The 20,988-nt window shown below is 35.0% G+C and overlaps 1 protein-coding gene across 2 annotated transcripts in view; it reads right to left on the bottom strand.

Moving 5' to 3' along the window:
* LOC127029107 (A disintegrin and metalloproteinase with thrombospondin motifs 6-like) overlaps nt 1–20,988 on the bottom strand; it is a 169,681-nt gene that overhangs the window by 31,907 nt on the left and 116,786 nt on the right. For both annotated transcript variants that reach the window (XM_050914751.1, XM_050914752.1), the window contains exons 13-18: nt 19,367–19,430; nt 10,256–10,358; nt 9,175–9,308; nt 7,084–7,207; nt 5,745–5,825; nt 1,347–1,510 (exon numbers count right to left, since the gene is read on the bottom strand). In XM_050914751.1, the coding sequence (XP_050770708.1) occupies nt 1,347–1,510; nt 5,745–5,825; nt 7,084–7,207; nt 9,175–9,308; nt 10,256–10,358; nt 19,367–19,430 (670 nt within the window). The remainder of the gene's footprint in view (nt 1–1,346; nt 1,511–5,744; nt 5,826–7,083; nt 7,208–9,174; nt 9,309–10,255; nt 10,359–19,366; nt 19,431–20,988) is intronic.

The raw sequence follows: 20,988 nt of genomic DNA, 5'->3' as shown, positions 1-20,988 counted from the left end.
CAGCAGTCCTCACTGAAATCTTGTGAGGAGCTACTCACATAGCAATTATGAACCTAGCTCTGCCCTTGCTTACACTTCTAGTGACTATAATAATAGTAATAATAGTAACAGCAACAGACTGTTGCTGAGGTCATTGTTTTCCCCTAATGCAATAGCCAACAGCATTAGCTTGGTGGAATCACACCTGTGGTTCCTTTAAAGGAATATCAAAACTCTCGCTGCAGCTATATCACTGCAAGTGATACAGATGGAAGTGCAACAATCACTATGAGCTTTCGTCTACCCTCATTGTTGAGCTGCAGTTCCACATACCGCCTGTCCAACACTAGTCTTTGATTCTCTACCTAACTTTTTCTTTCTGTTACTAATAATATATATCATGTTAAGATGCAGCAATCTGACACATCTTAGAGCTATTTCTTATCCCCTTCTACCTTCTGTGATATTTTGCAGAGGCATATCTGCCTATCTCCATTGGACAAAAGAGCAGAGAACTTTCAGTAAGAAAGTCAGTGGCACTGACTGAATGAGAAAAGGCACTATTAATCATTGTGTAATTCATTCTATATGGACTCTAGCTTATCCACAGCTACAGCAGAAAAAACAGGATTTGGGTGTTTGAAAACATCGCCTAAAATGTGAATATTCAGGCAACAATCATTCTATACACAAAAATATCCTGTCTGGCTCAAGCAATCCCTGAACTGCAAATCTGGCAGCTGATAGAATATACTGGGCAAGTATCACCCTGTTCTTATACTCCTCCTCAACACAGTAGAGCAACAGTAGGCTCACTATTGCCTACCATCAGAGACAGGGTACCAGGACCCTGGTCACATCTTCTGTTACATTCTCATATTTTGTACAATCTATTCAGAGCAATGTATGTCACAGCAACATACTTTATAACAGGTCAAATCGTGATACTCTTGCTGTGGTAAAAGTGTACTTCACACTCAGGCCAGGCTTAAAACCACTGACATCTACAGAACTGTCGGGAACTGTCATGCTATATCTTAACACTTCCATGTATCAGCAGTATGCAGAGATACATTATATGCCCCATTTACAAATTCTGCTACCATTATTCTGAAGCACATTTAACACAGATGGGGCATTTTCTGTGAGATTTCCTGGGGCTCTTCTGACTTTATCCCTTTTTTATCACAGTGTTTGCCTGTCAGTTTTGAAAAATAAGCAAGCTGTGTTAAAAAGTTGCGTCCCAGCTAGGCAAGCTGCATACTCTTTGTAAACACAACCTATTTTGATTTCATTCATGGCCTTTTCTTTCCTAAGAACATAAATATATATTTCAAATTTCAGAAATATATTAATTATAACTTTACCATGACTATGAGATTTTCTGAAGTAGGGCCTAGTGCTTCCAAAGACTCTGGTTCATCTGTTGGCCTCTTGTAATGGAAAGCTGTTCCAGCAACATCAAACTTTCTTGGCCAGTCAATAGTCCAGGCACCATTAATATAGTAGTCATCCTCTTCAGATTTTAAAGCTTAAAAAAAAATACAAGCCACCTAAAAATTGGAAGCAGCATTTATAATGGAGAAGCCATTGCAAATTAAACTACTAATCTGTTAGAAGTATGTGAGCTTCAGCGCAACATCACTGTTTTTTCAAGCAATATAAAACCTTTTCTTTAGCCCTGGTCAAAATATCCCTCACGCAGTTTGACAATATTGCCTCTTCAATAATCTTCAATGTGCATGTATACTTTGCAGATTTCAACATGCAGATACTATATGGAACAAAACAGAATGCCTCATGCAACTTGCAATATATCTTCAACTTTAAAACTGAGCCCATGTGCAATGTATGCTGTTCTACTTAAGATATATGTAGGTCTCATGTATAAACAATTATCAATCTAATCTTTAGATTAAGATGTTGGGGCATGAGATAGGTATCTCAGATAATGTGCAGAGGAAAAAAAGAGAAGGAACATTGAGTCTGACATATGGTCCCAATCAGCTCTTGCTTTGTTGTCTTTGTCCACTGTTTTTTTTTTTCCTTCTTAAAGCATAAATCCAAGATATTTCTACCACAAAACCAAATACTAGCTATTTAATCTACCAAGATATTTTATTATACCTAATTTACAGCCTTAAACCATAAAAGTACTGTAGACAAAACATAAATTTCTTAGCTAACTAACCAATTAGGCTGGACAAGCAGATATTATTCAGGGACTTATATTTGATTTTTTTATCAATAATATTAGATTAAGTTTCTAAATAAGAAACTGACTTTGCATCTTAAGGTGAATATTCTGTTAATTAGACATTGACTTCTTGACTTAAGGTGAAGATTACCGAGTTATTCAGCATTCATATTTACTTTAAATAAAACATGTTCTTAAAGGCAAGATGGTTGGAAATATATGATCAAACAGCCGTGTCATTTTTTGTTGAGACAAATCACTGACTTTACTAGATAGGGAATTTACAAACTCATGTCACAATCATAAGGAATAAGACAACTTAGGATCAAGTTTTATTCTCAGCTACATCTGTGTGGACAGATGGATACCTTAAACAGTTAGGGAAAATGTCTGAACGACACTCAAATTTTCTAAAAGAGATGAGAGAGCATTCATATGAACAGGAGATAGTTGGGAGGCAGTAACATTCTGTTGGTGACAGCCATATTCAGCAGGGATTAGTAACCATTTCCATCAGCACCATAAGGTCTGTAAAGGAATGTCTTTCGATAGCATAAATCTTATTCCATTGAGTTCCCTGGATTTACTCTGGAAACACACTTGTGCTTTGAGTGAAGAAACTAGCTCTGACACATTCACTTATCTGGAATTCTCAAAGTAATTCAGATTCCTTATTGTCTATATAGGTTTTGTAGTACAAGAAGGAGATGATAGTAAAAAAAGTGAGTATAGGAGAACAAGACAAATTGCAAGCAGTACTGTACTAAAAGAAAGAAACAGTACTTCTGCTATTTATCTATTTTAAGTGGGTATATGAAATAACTATGTTACAGCTGAACATCAGTATTTTTTTTATTAATGGTCTTATTTCCACATAGTAAAAATTTCTATCCATCCTGCTTTCACAAAATCTAGCTTAATTAAAAGAGGGTCACAGGGTCTCCCAAAGCCATCAAGACATATTAAAGTCTCTTACTGTGCCACTCAATCCCAAACATTTTCTTGTCAGTATGTCTAGTATCTACTAAGAGCAAATAATGAAGTGAATTCTTTACTTATATTATTTGAGACATATGAACAACAACAAACGAGACATATAAATGAGCACAGAACAAATGTTCTCATACATTGTTTACATAATTAATCATTCTGAAATTATATGCTATCAATTGTATGTATGCTATATACACTTAAACTAATGTATACCCAGAAGTAAAGCAGTTCATTTTTTACCTATCTGACTGCCAAAGAAAAATGCATTTGCATTCTGTAAATAGATTTGCTTAATGTCAGTTGTTATGCATAGGCGAAGGCCACACAGCTGTGAATAGCATTCCAATAATATAATTACATGACAATGATGAAGCAGTGGCATAATGCTATTAGCATATGAGACAGAAGGAACAAGTTAATGTCCTAATCAAATAATTTATGAGAACTTGAGAATGCAGGAAGCCCACTGGAAATTAGCACACAACACCCTGTTGCATAAGGGGAATATAAGGGAAGATGTCACCTCAGATCAATCCATTTAAGGGAAGATAACAGCATTACTAAACATACATTTTTTTTCAGCAGCTCTGAAAACAGGCAATTTTGCTGTTGCTGGGTTATTTTTTGGACAGATCAGTTGAAAATACTGAATTGTTTATGCAGCTGCAGAAACGTGCTTTTGCTGTCACAACACTAGGAGGATATTGGTACAGAAATGATCAGCCAGAGACAGGGGGAGGGAGGACAGGTGCTGATTGAGCTAACCGAAGTTGCCAAATGTCTAACTGCAGCCTAAATTTGAGGCCATGGCTTGAAAAAGAACTGGATCTTAGTTTAAGGAACTGTGGGATGTTTGTTGTAAGTTAGTTTGAAAGCCTGCTAACTGAAAGGAACAAAGAAGAAACCTCGAAGCCAGTGTGAGGAGCTACAGAGGAAGAGGGTTTTATTTTTTTGTATATTTCCAAATGGAGAAATTGATTTTTTTAGACTGTGGTCACATATTTGGCAGCAGTGCACATAAAACAAAATATGTGTAAATGGTTATTTTCAGCTGAATCAGTTCTCTAATCTGGTTCATGGTGTGGCCACACAAACAGCTGTCCTGGAACAGAGAGAACTCCATAAAGACAGGGAAGGAGCTGTGAAGTTGACATTGCTACTAAAGAAATATCCATAAAACAATACCCTCAAGGTATGTATTTTAACATAATAAACTCATTTTTAATTACCATAGTGCTTGTACAGTTCTTTTTAGGGAGCAAACTAGAAGCCTTTCTTTCCCCAGAAACTGGTGATCCTAAAATAGTGATCTAGTTCACACTCACAGTACAAAACATTCCAACACAAAATGAAATGGCCCCTGTGACTTATTAAAATTATCTTTCATTAGGATATAATGGCAGCTTTGAAAGTTGGAAACACAAGGAACTAGTGAAGGAGAGGAATCCCCCATTTGTGTTAACCAGGGCTTCTGTGGCATGAAGCAAGGCAGTAAGGAGAGAGTCTGAAACTCAGGAAATCCCTTGAAATTGTGACAAACACATTAAAAAAGTATTTATGTACCGCTTTACATTTTTAGATCTGTGGCCAGATTAAATACCAAAGAAGTTGCCTATATTTTTTATTTAAGCCAAAAATATTGACATTTTTCATTCATTTTATACAGATGGTGCTGATCTAAATGCTTTTCCAGATCACTTTGCTTATAAATTAGAGGAATAACAAACTTAATTGTAGTAGCTAAGAATATCTTCTTTATTCTGGTTTTCAGCTACCCATGGAATCAGAAACACAATATGAATCTGTGTATTAAATATAATGACACTAATATTGGTGTAGATTTCAATGTTACAAAATGCTCTTTTGACAATATGGTTCTTAGCATAAAATGACCATGACAGGATGCATTGTATGCCTCTCCCACCACCTCTGTTTGAAATGTTAATATAGGATATATGAGCAACCTTACTCGCAGTATATTTTGACATAGGGGAGGGGCCAGGGGGAGCGTGATGCTGAAAGAATAATAAGCACTCTATTGCTGGAGTAGTGGTGTTATTATTCCTGCAGAATGGAGGGAGATTGATAATTTGCTGAATTACAGGAGGGTGTGGGCAGGCAGAAAGAAAAGTAGGCATCCAACAGTAAAAGGTACCATTATTATCAATATAATCAATTTAGGAATTAATGTACCTAGGAGATTAATTGTCCTTCAAACTCACACTTACAGGCATCATATGCAAATCAGGGTACAGAGACTTTCAGAAATGCATGTTGTCTTGAGTTCGACGAAGCCAGATTTGTACAAGTCTAACATTAGAACTATAATGAAGTTGACCTGATTTTGCACTGAGTGGACAAGGAGGAATCACATGATGTATTTCATTAGCTCCACTCAGGAGAATACATCCTAACCAACTGCTGCAACTGTCTGACCACAACCTAATATTAACAGCTACCATTCCCTCTGCTGCTTCTACTATGTGTATGGTTTGGCCAAACCAGAAAATGTACCTTCAAATCACATCATAAACTCTAATTTAATAACAGTCTGCTATTTAAACCATGCTCTTACCAATGTAGTTCTTTGACATTGCCACTTCTCTTATTTCAATGTGCACAGAACCTTTTGGAATTTGAATCACTTCCATATAGCCTATAAGATAAAGATAAATTTTATTTCTTGTTGTTTATCTTAAACAATATTAGTCATAAAACTAACCATTAATAAATTACTTACTACTAAAAATTAGTAAGAGATATGGGATTCAAATGTACTTCAACATTTTCTTTCATGTGATATAATGGAAAACTCTTTAAATTTCAGACACAAATTTGAAAGTGATAGCAAGAATTTACCATGTAGTCAGGAATTCATTTTTTTAAATGCTAATAAAGTCTTTTCAACAGTGTATCACAAGTAATTAATGTATAAAATGATCATAGGATGATAATTCAGGCTGGAAAGGACCTCAGACAGTCATTTAGTCCAACTTCCTGCTACAAGCAGGGTCAGCTAGGAGATCAGACCAAGTTACTCAGTGCTTTATCCAGCTGGGTCGTGAAAACCTCCAAAGATGGAAACTGTAATATCTTTCTTGGCAACCTGATCCACTGCTGGACTGTCCTCCTGGGGAAAAAGTTTTTCCTTCCATTTGGTCAGCACCTGTCTTGTTTCAGTTTATAGCCATTGTCTCTCCTCCCACTGTGTACCCACCACTGTGAACAGTCTGGCTCTGTCTTCTCCATAACCACCTCCTCATAGGTATTAGAAGGTTGATACTAGGTCCCCACAAACCTTCTCTTCTCCAGGCTAAATAAGCCCAGTTCCCTGTTCCTCTCCTCACAGAGGGGCAAGTGCACCAGCCCCCGATAATCTTAGTGGCCCCTCACTGAACTGAACTCACTCCAGTGAATCAATTCTTTTCCTGTATTCAGGGGCCCAAAACTGATAACACTAAGATTGCAACACTAATATTGTCTTTTTTGAGCTAAGCTTTCAACTAATTGCCCATGCACGCTTCCTGAGTTCTTAATAACATGAACTTAAGAGACATTTCTGGATTCTTTCTATTCTAAAATTTCATGTATGACTAAATATCAGATTCTACCATACACATTAAAATCGTACACAAAATTACTTTTACCATACAACCATAACTAATGAATTAAAAAAAACCCACCCACTTCTTTTTAAGTGCATTAAAGACCATGAGAACTAAGTATTCAGTAATGAAACATATTGTTGTATTTGACATAAATCCAAACTAATACAGAAAAAGGAAACAACGAGGCAAAAGGAGTCAAAGTGAATGACCAGCAGCAATGCCATGCTGGAAATCAATGAATCACTGTTATTTGCTAAACAGTCATCTAAATGCATTGTGCAACAGAATGGACGTATATGTGCATACCTCCTCTGGGCAATGAATCATTGAAGAAACCTTCAATGGCTTCACATGTACTCCCATCTCCTCCACAAACACGGCATCTATCTTCCTTAGCATCAGACCCCAAAATATTATCACAACCTACATGCTGAGAACAGATAAGAACAAATATTTTAACAGGATGATGGTTTCTTGCACCATTATCTTCATAGTTTTTTGAAGTGTTTCTCTCAAGTTTGAGATATTTAGTTGTTCTTTTTATCTACTCTGATTTTGATAGCTATTACCGTAAGTGGGTTTTTGCTTACCAGAGGAAGAAAATAAAAAAGTAGAACAATCCACATTTTGGTTTGTTACCAACTCTTGATTAATAAATACTTTGTATTTCTACTGTGACTTTCAGGAAGGGATTTTACAAACAATGTAATTATTACAATTATCAATAAATGATTAGTGACATTTTTATTTAATATCACAACAGCTAATTGTGTTCCATCTATACTGCTTTGTTAAGGGAAACATTTGCTGTGTGTTCCTTAAACGTTTATGCAGCATAAATAGTATTATTGTTCCCAAAGGTATTTACAGCTTCATAGACCATCTTTCCACATCCTCCAGGCAAAACTTGCAATTATTTTTATAAGGTTGAACGTAAAGTGTAAATTACTTCACTGTAAGAATGAATGCAGAATGAAACTTAGTGAAAGGCTGAATTACATATTAGATAGGATTCAAAAGCCTTTGGAAAAAAAAGAGAGGTGTCTATAACTGATCATTAAAAGTACATTACATTTCTGATTATCTATTTGAGAAATCTATATACGGTGACCAATGATTAACTCCCTATAACTTATTGATTCATCCCTATTACAAAGCTAATGAAAATATAGACAGATGGATCTTTAAAAAAAAAAAAAAAAGAGAGAGAATGAACAAGTAGGATGTAAACAGAATGAACACTGCAACTTGCCAATTTTTTCTGGGTTTTATACAAGAAAGGAGGCAGCTACATAACTTGGTTTACTGTCTAGCAATATTATCTACCATCTTGTAAACAGGTAATACATAGGTCATAAGAGAAGTTAAAATACTTTAAAGAATTTACAAAATAGTATTATTCTAACCATTTACATTTCAATTTTCTGATTCACCAAGAAGACAGACACCCAATTTTATTACATAGCTCATTCTCAACTTGAGTTTTAGTCTGATTATTAGTTTTAAAAGATTTCTCAAAAGTAGTAAAATCTTCTTATGTATAAAGTACACCAGAATTCCACACGTTATTTCTTGTGCTTTTTTTTGTTATTTTACTAATACATGGCAAATGCTTTTGATCTCATCATGTTATTCAATAAACATACATCTTCAGCACTCAATTTAGCAAAGCACTTAAACATCGGGTTAAGCTTTAGTTATGTTAGTGGTTTCAGTGAAATCAAATAATTTTTAGAGTCACCAGCACTGTTCAGATGTTTAGACTTAAGTACATAATTAAACACTTTGCTAAACTGAAGCAGCAGTGGGATGAATATAACCAAAAATATGGCACAGACCTCCAATTCTCTGCAAATTCATGCAATGCAGTTCTATAGGAATCTTACAAGATAATCAGATTTTTAGTAAATGGCAAATACTTGCATCATTATACACTTTTTCATAAAACTACCAAGCAATAATGACAACTTTCTGTTTCAATTACATTAAAAGCAGAATTGTTTGCAACAGGATGAACTAGTTAGAGAGAAACAGATTAGTGTGTTCACATTTATTGCTTTTCAGCCAGAGTGGTGTTCTAATTGGAATGATGGAACAGGCCAAGTTCATCTCCTGTTGCCCTTTCCACCAATTCTTCAACAGAAACCACAAAGCAAGAAAAAAGATGACAAAATGAAGGATTCTATGAATGTCTGTGAGAAGCTACTGAAATTCAAATTATTTGTCTTATTTATGCAATACCTTTTTTTCTTTTTGTCTCAGTCTTACTCTTTCATTAACAACTTGACTTGTAAACACTCCCATTTCATATAAGTAACAAACAAGTACCGTAATTAAATGTAGGAGATAGCAGACACAACAAAGTAATCCAGAAGTATTATATAAAACATTTGTAACCTTGCATTCTCCATTGATACAGATATCCAGTGAATCAGCATTGCACTGAGTCCCATCTATTACTGCAGGAGCACGTTCAGTGTAAAAATTATAACCTTCAGCCAAGCAGTTTAATGCACATGGTTTAACCCCACCTGGACAACAAAAACAAAGAAAAAAAAAACAAACAAACCAGAATTCTTGAAAAGTTAATAATTAATTAAAAATATATATGCATAAACAGATCTGAAATGTATAATCTTATCTCATACCTGACACATATAATGTATACACTTTATTTTACTTCCCTTTATTGATTTCTCTACTTGACTCTTCTTTCTTGCAAAAAAGATTATTTCTCATAGTAAGATATGGCAAGGATGGAAGGCTCCAAAATGATTCCATTATGTTAATACAACCCTAATGATTATTGAACAATTTAAAACAATAAGGATACCACTTCATCATTTGAAAAACATGAATAACAAAAGAATGTAGTGATAGAAGTATGCCAGGGTAAATTTCAGAAACAAGATCAGACTATTTCAATTAGGAATTTAGTCCTATTACTTGAATTACACTACAGCTCAGACCACGTGATCACAATGGTCCTTTTTAGGATTTTGGTCTAAAAAACTAAGAAAAAAACCATTCAGTCCAATAAAATACAAAAGCACAAAGGGGAACATGGACTTAATTCACTCAGGGTTTAGAACAGGAAAAGACAAAATAATCAAAGGGCAACCTACGAACTTTGAACAAGTTTTTTTTTATACTGAACTCATCACCATAGCATCAAAGGCACTTACAGATCACCTATGTAATCTCTAATTCTATTGCAACTGCAGGTGGAGAAGTGCTCCATATTTTAAAGCGGAGTCCCTACAATGATGCTCACTCCCCTTCACAGTAAAACAAAACTCTACCAGAACAGAGATGGCTCTTCTGTAACATTGTCAGCAATTGACAAAAGTACAAGCTTAGCAAACTTTACTCATATCTTAATTGAAACATTCAATTTACAAACATTACTTTATATATAACATTTATATAATTTTGAAGACTTCACATATGATAACATTTTTGCAAAGCTACACCATACCTCCAGTGTAGGGTTTCCAGTTATAATACTTTCCCCGGAAAGGCATATTGTCAAAGTCTGCACATTGTTTTTCTCGAAAATCACGGGCCCCTGGAGGACATGGCTAAAATAATAAAGATGAAAAAAGGTTAATTTCTTCTGAATATCAACATAAAAGGAAATACTTATATGCTTATATTATAAACATAATCATGCAAGAGACTAGGAGGTGGTTCCCTACTTTATCTTGTGGCTCTGATTCTGACACTTGCTTTATTGCTTTACAGTTGAAGTGTCTATTTTGCATTCTTAGGCTGGCATGAAGTAACTGAAGTAATTTAAACAAAAGGTAAGTTATATAACAGTTTCCATAAAACTGGACAATAAAAATCATGTCAAACTATGCTTCATAATCAATCCATCAGCTATCTCCTTATAAACACACATAAAAACAGCTGAAAAAAATTAAAACACAAAATCATTTTGGTAAGAGCTCTAGACTCAGTTGTACTGTACTAAGCAGCTGTACTGAGCTATGTTTTTAAGACATTGAGAAAAAAATTAAAACATTTTCTAGAGAGCTGTATCACCTTTGCTTACTCGTAGCCTTGACAAAAGCATTGTATTAAGGCTGAGAATGAGACTAGATATCATGCTTGGTCCTGATTCTTACCAGTCTCCAAGCGTGAAGAAATAAAAACTACTTTGATTTAAATTTTCATCACTTTGCATTACCAATTACAAAACTGAAAAATAGCTTTTTTACTTGGAATAAGGGTAGGTATAAGTGAAATTCATCTCAGGAAAGAATTATAGGAGAAACTGAATTCTTTGCTATTTCTCACATTTTTCATCAGCAAGTTCAAAATAATAATGAAAACTAATCTTGAATACACCCAGAATTTAGATAGCACATTAAACATTGTTATCAATGTTTAAGTACCTGCTGCAATTGCAAGCTTCATCAGATAAAGTATTTGAAATACAGATTAAAATAATTTTTAGACTGAAAGAGAAAAGAATTTGTTTGACAGAAATTAGAGGTGTTAACAAATATTACTATTTTATGAGCAACAGAAAAGTCCATTTTATGGCAGTTTTACTAGTCTTCCTACATATCTCAGCCAGTTAGCATTGTTCAGGAATCTGAAATGCATTCAAGTGAAAGGGTCTGTATAAACATGCATGATAAAAATTTACTGCACAATGCAAATATTAACATAATAATTATAATTCTCAGTATACATTAATCAAGCCAGCCCATTGCAATATGATTCAAAAACTACAGCATTTTTCTCCAGTTTTGAAGCTGTTGCAATATAAATTAAAATACTGGACATTAGACAGTATTGAAATTTTAAATTTTCTCTATATATCACTATTATCTCCTTCTATTTAAAAATATATTTTTGAATATAATACATTTACTGGTAAAAAAAAGATACTGTTGCTACTTTAATTCAATAATCCTTCAGATCATAATAGTGAGAATAAAAAATAACTGTATGTAAATAAAATAAGAATTTTTTAAAAAATTAATTAGCAACACAATTAAATTTGCCTCTTTGCATCATATTCTCCAAGCAGTAGAAGGACCAGTCTTGACCTACCACAAAGCTTGAGTCCGAATATCTTTGATACTGGTCACTACACCCTATTCTTCAGTCCCACATGCTTAGGTACTAATTTACATGGCTGGTATTTTAACTGCATCAAGTTACCCTTACAAGTTAATTAAATTACACACCACCACCACCACCCCCAAATGAAATCCTTTTTCTAAATAGTTACACTAGGACAAAACAATAAAATATGAAGATTAGTAAAGAAGGATCACGACTTCCATATTTATACTCTTAAAAAAAATTCTTGCAATCTGATCTTTGAGATGTAGTTTTACTTCTCTTGTTTGATGGTGATCTTGGATGTATTTTGAGGCAACAATATCATCTTCATAAACGATCTGGATGATGGGGAAGAGCGTATCCTCAACAAGTTTGCTGATAACACAAAACTGGGAGGAGTGGCTGATACGCTAGAGGGTCGTGCTGCCATCCAGAGGGACCTCGACATGCTGGAGATGGAGAAATGGGCCCACAGGACCTCATGAAGTTCAACATGGAGAAGTGCAAAGTCCTGCACCTGGGGAGGAACAACCCCAGGCACCAGTACACATGCTGGGGGCTGACCAGCTGGAAAGGAGCTTTGCAGAAAAGGACCTGGGGGGCCTAGTGGACACCAAGTTGAACATCAGCCAGCAATGTGCTCTTGTGGCAAAGAAGGCTAATGGTATCCTGCACTGCATTAGGAGGAGTGTCAACAGTAAGTCCAGGGAGGTGATCCTTCCCCTCTACTCAGCACTGGTGAGGTCACACCTACAGTACTGTGTCCAGTTCTGGGCTCCCCAGTACAAGAGAGACATGGCCATACTGGAGAGAGTCCAACAAATGGCCACAAAGGGCCTGGAGCATCTCTCATATGAGGAGAGGCTGAGAGAGTTGGGACTGTTCAGCCTAGAGAAGAGAAGGCTCGGGGGGATCTCATCAGTGTGTATAAATACCTGAAGGGAGGGTGGAAAGAGGACGGAGCCAGGCTCTTTCCAGTGGTGCCCAGTGACCGGATCAGAGGCAATGGGCACAAATGGAAACATAGAAGGTTTCTCTTGAACATCAGGAAACACTTTTTTACTGTGAGGGTGACCAAGCACTCGCACAGGTTGCCCAGAGAGGTGGTGGAATCTCTCTCCTTGGAGATATTCAAAAGCCATCTGGACATGGTCCTGGGCAACCTGTTCGAGGTTTGAGCAAAGGGGGCTGGACAAGATGATGTCGAGAGGTCCCTTCCAACCTCAGTCATTCTGTGATTCTGTAAGCAAAGCAAAGTCTTTCTTTTACCCTATTAAATATTGATTCAGTTTTTGCCACAATTTAAACTGCTAAAATCACTGTTTGTATCCTCTTTTCTCCTCAAAGACAGCTCTGGAAGTCTCAAAGAAAACCAGCTACACACAAGCATGCTTAGCCTGGAATCTCACTGCTGACAAGAACAGCAGACAAGGCTGGGAATACCTGGGAGCAGTTAAAGGAATTGTGGGAGCAAAATCACCCATACAATGTTCCTGCTTTCTTGATATTTTATCTGGTTTTTGGTAGTCCTGCAGATTAAATTCTGGTTTGCTATACTGCAAGTACTGTTAAATTAATTTCACAAACTAATATACCAATGATATCAAAGCTTTTACATAACCCAGTGTCTTTGGCTCTAAAAATACAAATCCATCAATCCATAGACAGATTTAGTGACCTCTGCAATAAGTTTCCATTTTAGTGGCTAAGTCTTCTCAGTGAATACTGACAAGTGCTAGCCTTTATCTCAGGATCTTGCTCTTTGTCCAAATCATTAATATGAACACTCTGAATGATTAGTTTGATCCAGTTTCAGGTGGATTCAGTAAAGTTTTCAGGCAGTCCTTCTGAAGACCACAGTTACCAAACGATAGCCTGAAACCTGAAACATTCTGTATAAGCATAAAATACAACTTATATTTAAATTTATTTTTGTTCCATAATTTTCCTATCTTTTTTAACATCTCACTAATACCTGAGAGGAAGTAAAACTAAAGGCAATGTCCTCAAGAAATGCATTCAAAATCATAGGTATAGAAATGCAAAAAGGTTACTGCAAGGTAAGCTACAATATGCATTTACAAAATGTCTGCTCTTTGGCACTGTCTCTCTGCGTACACACTCTTCTCCCAAAATAAATGTGCAATAATTGCTTCTCTTTATTGGGTAAAATAGTTCACTTTTTTCATGGAGCTACAGTATGTACACGGATAACACTTGTCAACCAACAGGCTGCTTGTGTTTCCAAATGCTCTTTTAGGAGACTGCAAATCATGAGGTAGGAATCTAACAAATGTATAAGAACTTATAATCAGGTCTGAAGAATGTCCTGAGAAGAGGATGATGAAACAATTAAAATTTTGAGTCAAAAAAGTACTGACTTTAAGAAGAACATAAAAATTTTTAAGACTGAAGCAAAAATAAATCATCTAGAGTGTTAACAAACCATTAAATCAATGTTGACACGACATCAAACATCTTATCTCACAGAAATCTGTTTATCTTGGAGCTTCAAGTCAGGCAGACTTCAGTAGTTGAAGTCATTGGGTTTCCTATTAACAAAGAGCTATACTACACCTCACAGAAGATGAGAAACACAGCCAGAAGGGTGACAGCTGAAACTCAGGTACTGTTCCAAGAGGTAGCCCCTCACATGAATGCATTTTAGAAAAAATAGGCTTGAAAATATTTAAATTATGAAAGCAATGAACAATATCTGTGAATATATGCATAAAGGAAGGAACCAACAAAAATCACTTGCCTACATTCTGTTAAGAGAAAAGGCTGAAGAACAAGAATCTTTTAAAGATATGTATACATACATACTTCTATATAAATAAAGCATTCACAGAACCTGTAAGCAAAACATGTTTCTTATCGTATTTTTAAAATTAGGAAGCTTTTAGTTTTAGATGTATATGAAATTAAGCTTCACATCCTATACATATTTTAAATCAGACAATGAGTTACTTTGAGTAACTATGTGCCTTGCAATTCTATTAGCATTTTGGTTTTGTTTGTTTTTTGTTGTTTGTGTGTTGTTTTTTTTTTTAAATTAAAAATGCCTTGGTTGGAAAAATACATAATTTTTTGTAAGGTGTAGTGTGATTGGTGGAAGAAACTAAGTTTCTGATGAGTGTGTTCTTTCTACCACCCTTTTGTTTCCAGAACTCATTAGCTAATGTTCTTTTCTGCTGATCTCAATGTTTCCATTAGCAGATGCCTTTTGAATTAAGAAGTCATATATGGCTTTGGAAGTCTTTGATGAGAAATATACCTAGTAGGAGTGTGTGCTGTTTCCAAAGAATGAAAATGGTCAAAAGAAAGGGCAACAGAACTAACTCATCTCTGAAAGAAAAATGAAGTCAAAATGATTTTTTTGTTGTTGTTTATAAATAGTAGGAGCTTTAGGGAGTGCTACGTTTAAAATTACAGATGGGCAATGAATGTTGACACTGAAAAAAAAAAACTTCAACAGAAAAGATGTACAAACAACACATTTTTCATAAAAACAATGACAGATTTGCATGCTCTTAATGGTTATATTAATCAAACATACTATTCCATTAAAAATGTCAAGCACTAAGGACTATCATAAATCTTGAAAAAAAAAAAGCACTAGTCTCAGCAATTCTTAGTTATTTAGAACCCTAAATATTACTATAAAAGAAATGGACTACAATCGTCAAAACCATTAAGGCAGTAAATTTAAACTTCTGTAAGTCACAATATGTTTATGCACTGGAAAAACATACCCAAAAAATATGCTAAAAAATGATTCACAGTCAAACTGTAAGAACAGTATTTCCAAATTGCCTGGCCCCAGTCTGCTATTGTTCAAGATTTGTTTTTAAGACCTAGACAATAAAATGCAAAGTTTCCTTTACGATTTCTTGTTTAAATTATTGACTGAAATCTGAGGACAGGTAGGGAACACACATTTTGGAATAGAGGACTACAATTTTAAAATATTTTGATAAATTGGAACAGTGGTTTGAAATAAAGCAATGGATGCAAATTACTACACTTGGGTAGGAACAATCAACTGTGCAAGCACAAGCTGAGGAATGACTTCCTAAACAACAGCTCTTTAGAAAGGGATTTGGGCATTATGGATCAACACAGACTGAATAAATATTGTCACTGCTGTAAGAAAAGCAAACACAATACTGAAATGAATAAATGGAATCTCATCACTAAGATGACAGACTTAGTTCTAAGTTGTACTTAGCTCTGACAGGCCTCAGCTAGAATCCTGTGCAGAGGTTTGGGCACCACGCTTCAAGATGTGCACTACTGCAATCCCAAAGGCTATTAACATAGAGATTGTCTAGTGTAAAGAAGACCAAGAAGAGACATGATAGTGGTCTGCAAACACAGGAAAGGCTGCCACAGATGGAATATGATCAGCTGTTTTCTTACTGGGGACAGAGTAAGTAAGGGTCTTCTTAAAGGGTGGGAAAACATACACTATATTTTAGGAAAACTGTCCTGACAGTAAGGAAAAAAGAATCCTACTGATATCTCCCTGACTGGAGGTATTTCAAAACAGATCAGACTAACAGGTCAGCTGCCTAACCATCAGTTGAGAATGGTTTAATGACAGTTGATTTTGTCTTTGAGCCAGGAAATAGCCTGAATGTCCTCCTCAGATACCTTCTAGATGTTCCTTCTGTGACCCTATAAGCTTCCTCTCAGTAATAAACAAGTATAGAGAGAATAAGGGAAGCAAAATCGACTAAGAATAAAACTGTCTGAAAAGTGTCTAACAATAAGAAATAAAATATGATAAGAATAAAAGAAATCCTAGCAACATTTCAATTATATCACTAGGTAGCTATGGTACGATTGTTAATAACAAAAAGCATTAAAAAATTGTTGTATATTTGTGAGGGAGCAGGTTTACATATTATGTAAACTTTCTTGTGTACTAGTTACTGTGGCAGATACTAAATAATATCTATTGGAGATAAACATTTTAAATAAGAATGCCTGGACAACTGCCTTGCAAGAGTCCTCAAAGAGTTAAGGGAGGAGGGCTCCAGTCTGCAAACATGAATTTTTAAACAAATCTTACACTGTACGTACAAACTGAAACAGTGCTAATGTAAAAAGTTCATTATTTGAGAAGGACAAATAGAATATTCTAGGTTACAGTTTGCCTGACATCAATCCCAAATAAACAGAAAAGTTGGTAGAGACTTGACTGATACAGGTTTAAAAGAAATATAAATAATAATACAAATCAGTATTTTGTATAAGAATAGGTTTTATCAACTAAAACTTTTTACACTTCCTGGTAAAATTAAAAGGATAATGGAATATGCTTAGATTTTTATAAGGCACTTACTTAACTTAGTAGTGCACAACATCCAGACTAAAAAACTAGAAACAGACCTGTACTAGTTCAGTAAAGCACATAATAAATTTATTAAATATTTACTGACACATTTCAATAAGGAATTATCACTTAGTTGGTGAATTCATACGTGAATTTCCTATCAACTGTAAGAATGAAAAATATGTTCAATGTTACTAAACATTTTCATTTGTGAATTGGAACTATAAACAAAATTCTTGCTTATGAAGTTTTCCAATTACAAAAAGACCATCTGAGTGAAAGTTAAGATGAAAGTAAATTAATTACAGCGTATCATCTGGTAAGCTGGATTCATTCAAAAGAAAATTGCACAAAGACAGCCAACCACAAAGATACACATCTATGGAAAAAATAAGATGGTCAAAGTTTCAGAATGGTACACTGTAATTTGGAAGGTTGTATGACTGAAAAAGTTTTACAGCTCATACTGGACAAGCAGCTCAGCTTCAGTTTCTCTCACAACACTGTGCCCAAAGGCCTAACATACTTCTTGGCTGTACTAACAGAACAGCTGTGATTAGCAGTACGAAAGTAATTTTGAATTTGGAAATTTGTAATACTTCCTAACAATGAGGATAACCTCCACAGAGAAGTTTGCAGAATTAATACTTATGATAATTAATAACAATCATAAAAACAAGGTTTTATCAAGGAACCAGCATATTAACTATTGTATTTTTTTCTGAAATATATCAAAACATGAACAGGTGAAACAACACCATTAGGTACACAGACTCTCCTGCTGTTATGAACTGTCTTGACTTAAGAAGAAAATTAAGACAAATCTGAAGCTAAAATAATATGGAAGCCTGTTAATGTTTGTACTGCTACTGACTTGGAAACTTACTAGTGAAATTCTTTATTGGTGGTGTTGTGGTTTAACCCCAGCCAGCAACTGCAGCCACTTCCCCCTCCCCCCTCCCAGTGGGGTGGGGAGGAAGAAAAAAAGTAAAACTCGTGGGTTGAGATAAGAACAGTTTAATAACTAAAGTAAAAATAAAATACACTACTAACTAAGAATAATAATAATATTATAATAATAATTGTAATGAAAAGGAATATAACCAAAAAAAAAAGAAATAAAACCCAAGAAAAGACAAGTGATGCACAATGCAATTGCTCACCACCCGCTGACTGATGCCCCAGCAGCAATCCACCCCTCCTGGCCAACTCCCCCCTGTTTATATACTGGGCATGACGTTCCATGGTATGGAATACCCCTTTGGCTAGTTCGGGTCAGCTGCCCCGGCTCTGCTCCCTCCCAGCTTCTTGCACACCTGCTTGCTGGCAGAGCATGGGAAACTGAAAAGTCCTTGGCTTAAGATAAGCGCTACTTAGCAACAACTAAACCATCAGCGTGTTATCAACATCATTCTCACACTAAATCCAAAACACAGCACTGTACCAGCTACTAAGAAGAAAATTAACTCTAACCCAGCTGAAACCAGGACAGGTGTGAACTTTTTTCTGGTACAATTTTTACTTACTTGAATTTGTAATTTGGTTCATAATCTGATTTTATACATTTATACACTGTCCCACCCCCTCAGTGGTACTTCATTATTTGATGGGCTCAGCTCTAAAATGAAACTGCATGATCATTCTGGTAACACAAGAACCAGTGGATACCTGATGGCAAAGCAGCAGGTTTAAAACACACCAGAAGAAATACATTTTCACAGAATGTATAAGAGGATTGTGTCAGAATGTATAAGAGGATTGTGTAACACATTAGCACTGGAAGTTATAAAGGTATAAAAAGGGTAAGAGGGTTCATGGAGGATAGTTCCATTTGTGGCAGTTAAGCAACATGGTACAGATATGATGTGGAGCTCAAGAAATCTTTTAACACCCAGCTTCTGGAAACTCATACAGTATATCCATGGAAAAGTCATTCCTTGGCAGCCAAAAGTTTATAATTTTTCCCTAAGCACCTGTTATTTGCCACTGCTGGGAGACAAGACACTGGGCTAGACAGACCTTTGGTCTGATGTGGAATGCTCCTTATTCACCTTAAACAGAATTCACAGCTTTTCTGAACTGGGAAAAAAAATGCATCCATTGCTGCTGAAACAAAAAAAAGACAAGTTGAGACTGTACTTTTACAGTGGAACAAAATTTACTTACATCAGTATTACAGGAGCGATACCGCTTCCTTTCTCCAAGACAATATTTGCCTCCACCTGAAGGCCTGGAAAAACATGTTTTATGTGTTAGTATATGTATTAGTATAAACACAAGTTCATGATATATATTTATGTATTATTAGTATAAATACAAGTCCAAGAGATATACTTATATATTATATAACATATAAATAAATTTTAAAAGTACATAGAAGTTTTAAGGTGATATTTTAAAATATTTTATTTAATAAGAATTGTAGCATTTACTTGAATTGGAGCAGATAGAAAACAATACTAGGTACTTGAAAATCTTCACTCATATAGTATTCATCTAGTTTGCATAGATCCCAAGCAACACAGTTTAATTGTATTTTGAACATACTAAAAAGGCATTGTTTTTAATATTTGCTTGCTTTGTAAAACTAGAATGAGAAATGTGTAAACAACCTACATGATACTTTGTTTTTTTAATCGTCTCATATTACACTTGAAAATATAACAAAATGAAGAAACACTGCTAAATACTGGAGCCAGCAGCAAAGACTGCATTTTCTAGTTCAAGAATCTGATTTGAATTAAACAGTATTAAATCTGAGGAAACTCCAGAGTAAGCAGGTTTCTATTAGTGTGATTAAGACATTGGCTCTTAAATTCTCAAATTGTTCAAGAACCTTATCTATCTTTCACAGAGGTCAAATACTGAATTAACATTGACTTAAATGGAAGATTAATCAGACATCAGATCTTTGGCTCATATCTTAAAAGCAGAATGGAAAAAAAATTGGTGTTTGTTTTATAATAAAGAAATAAAAGAATTTACAATTAACTAAAAAGAAAATCAATACTATTTTTCACATTACAGATATTTAACCAGGCAACACTATCCTAGAAACTCAAGTTAATTAATGAACCAAAGGGAATTTTTTCCTAATGCAGACACACACAAAAGAAAATTTAAACAAATATTGCATTTGCTTGCTGCACTGTTAAACATCTAAAATTTAATCATCTTTCAGCATACCAACTGATATACATGGTGACAGGAGTAGTTAAAAAAATCTTAGGAAATTACTCGTGCTCCAAACAAACATTTCACTAGCATTTTTACATACTTCTGTGAAAAAATTAATGTATTTAATTTATTATTCTCTCAGTAACATAGTCTGAATTGTTATCAATGCATATGGATAATTTTTGCTTTTGAATTCATTCAGTAAGTAGTGATATTTGCTAGATTTGATTGATAGTTATTGCTAATGATAGGAGGTGAACAGACCACCTTAAACAGCAGTAATGTGACATTATGGTGTCTGTCTTGCAGAGTGCAGTGGAAAGCTGAAGTATAGCCTAGCTTGCAAAACATGGGTACAAGCAACAAAGAACCGAAGTGTGCAGAGAGGAGAAGATAAGAAAGGAGTGACAAAAGTCACAGAATGGATTTTCATGAAATAAGCACAAAAGCTTCATGTTTTCAAGAAAAAGTGGTCTTAAAAACTAATAATGGTGATGGAAATAGAGATTATGGGACATGACAAGAACAAAGTATGGAGTAATAAAACCATCCTTCCGCTAAGACCTATAGCTGTGATGAGGTAACCAGAACAGGGCAAGCAGCAACAGGAA

The sequence above is a fragment of the Gymnogyps californianus genome, unplaced genomic scaffold (assembly GCF_018139145.2).
Source record: "Gymnogyps californianus isolate 813 unplaced genomic scaffold, ASM1813914v2 HiC_scaffold_73, whole genome shotgun sequence".
NCBI classification, from domain to species: domain Eukaryota; kingdom Metazoa; phylum Chordata; class Aves; order Accipitriformes; family Cathartidae; genus Gymnogyps; species Gymnogyps californianus.
The sequence above is the reverse complement of the archived record's forward strand: the minus strand, read 5'-3'. Positions and strand labels throughout refer to the sequence as shown.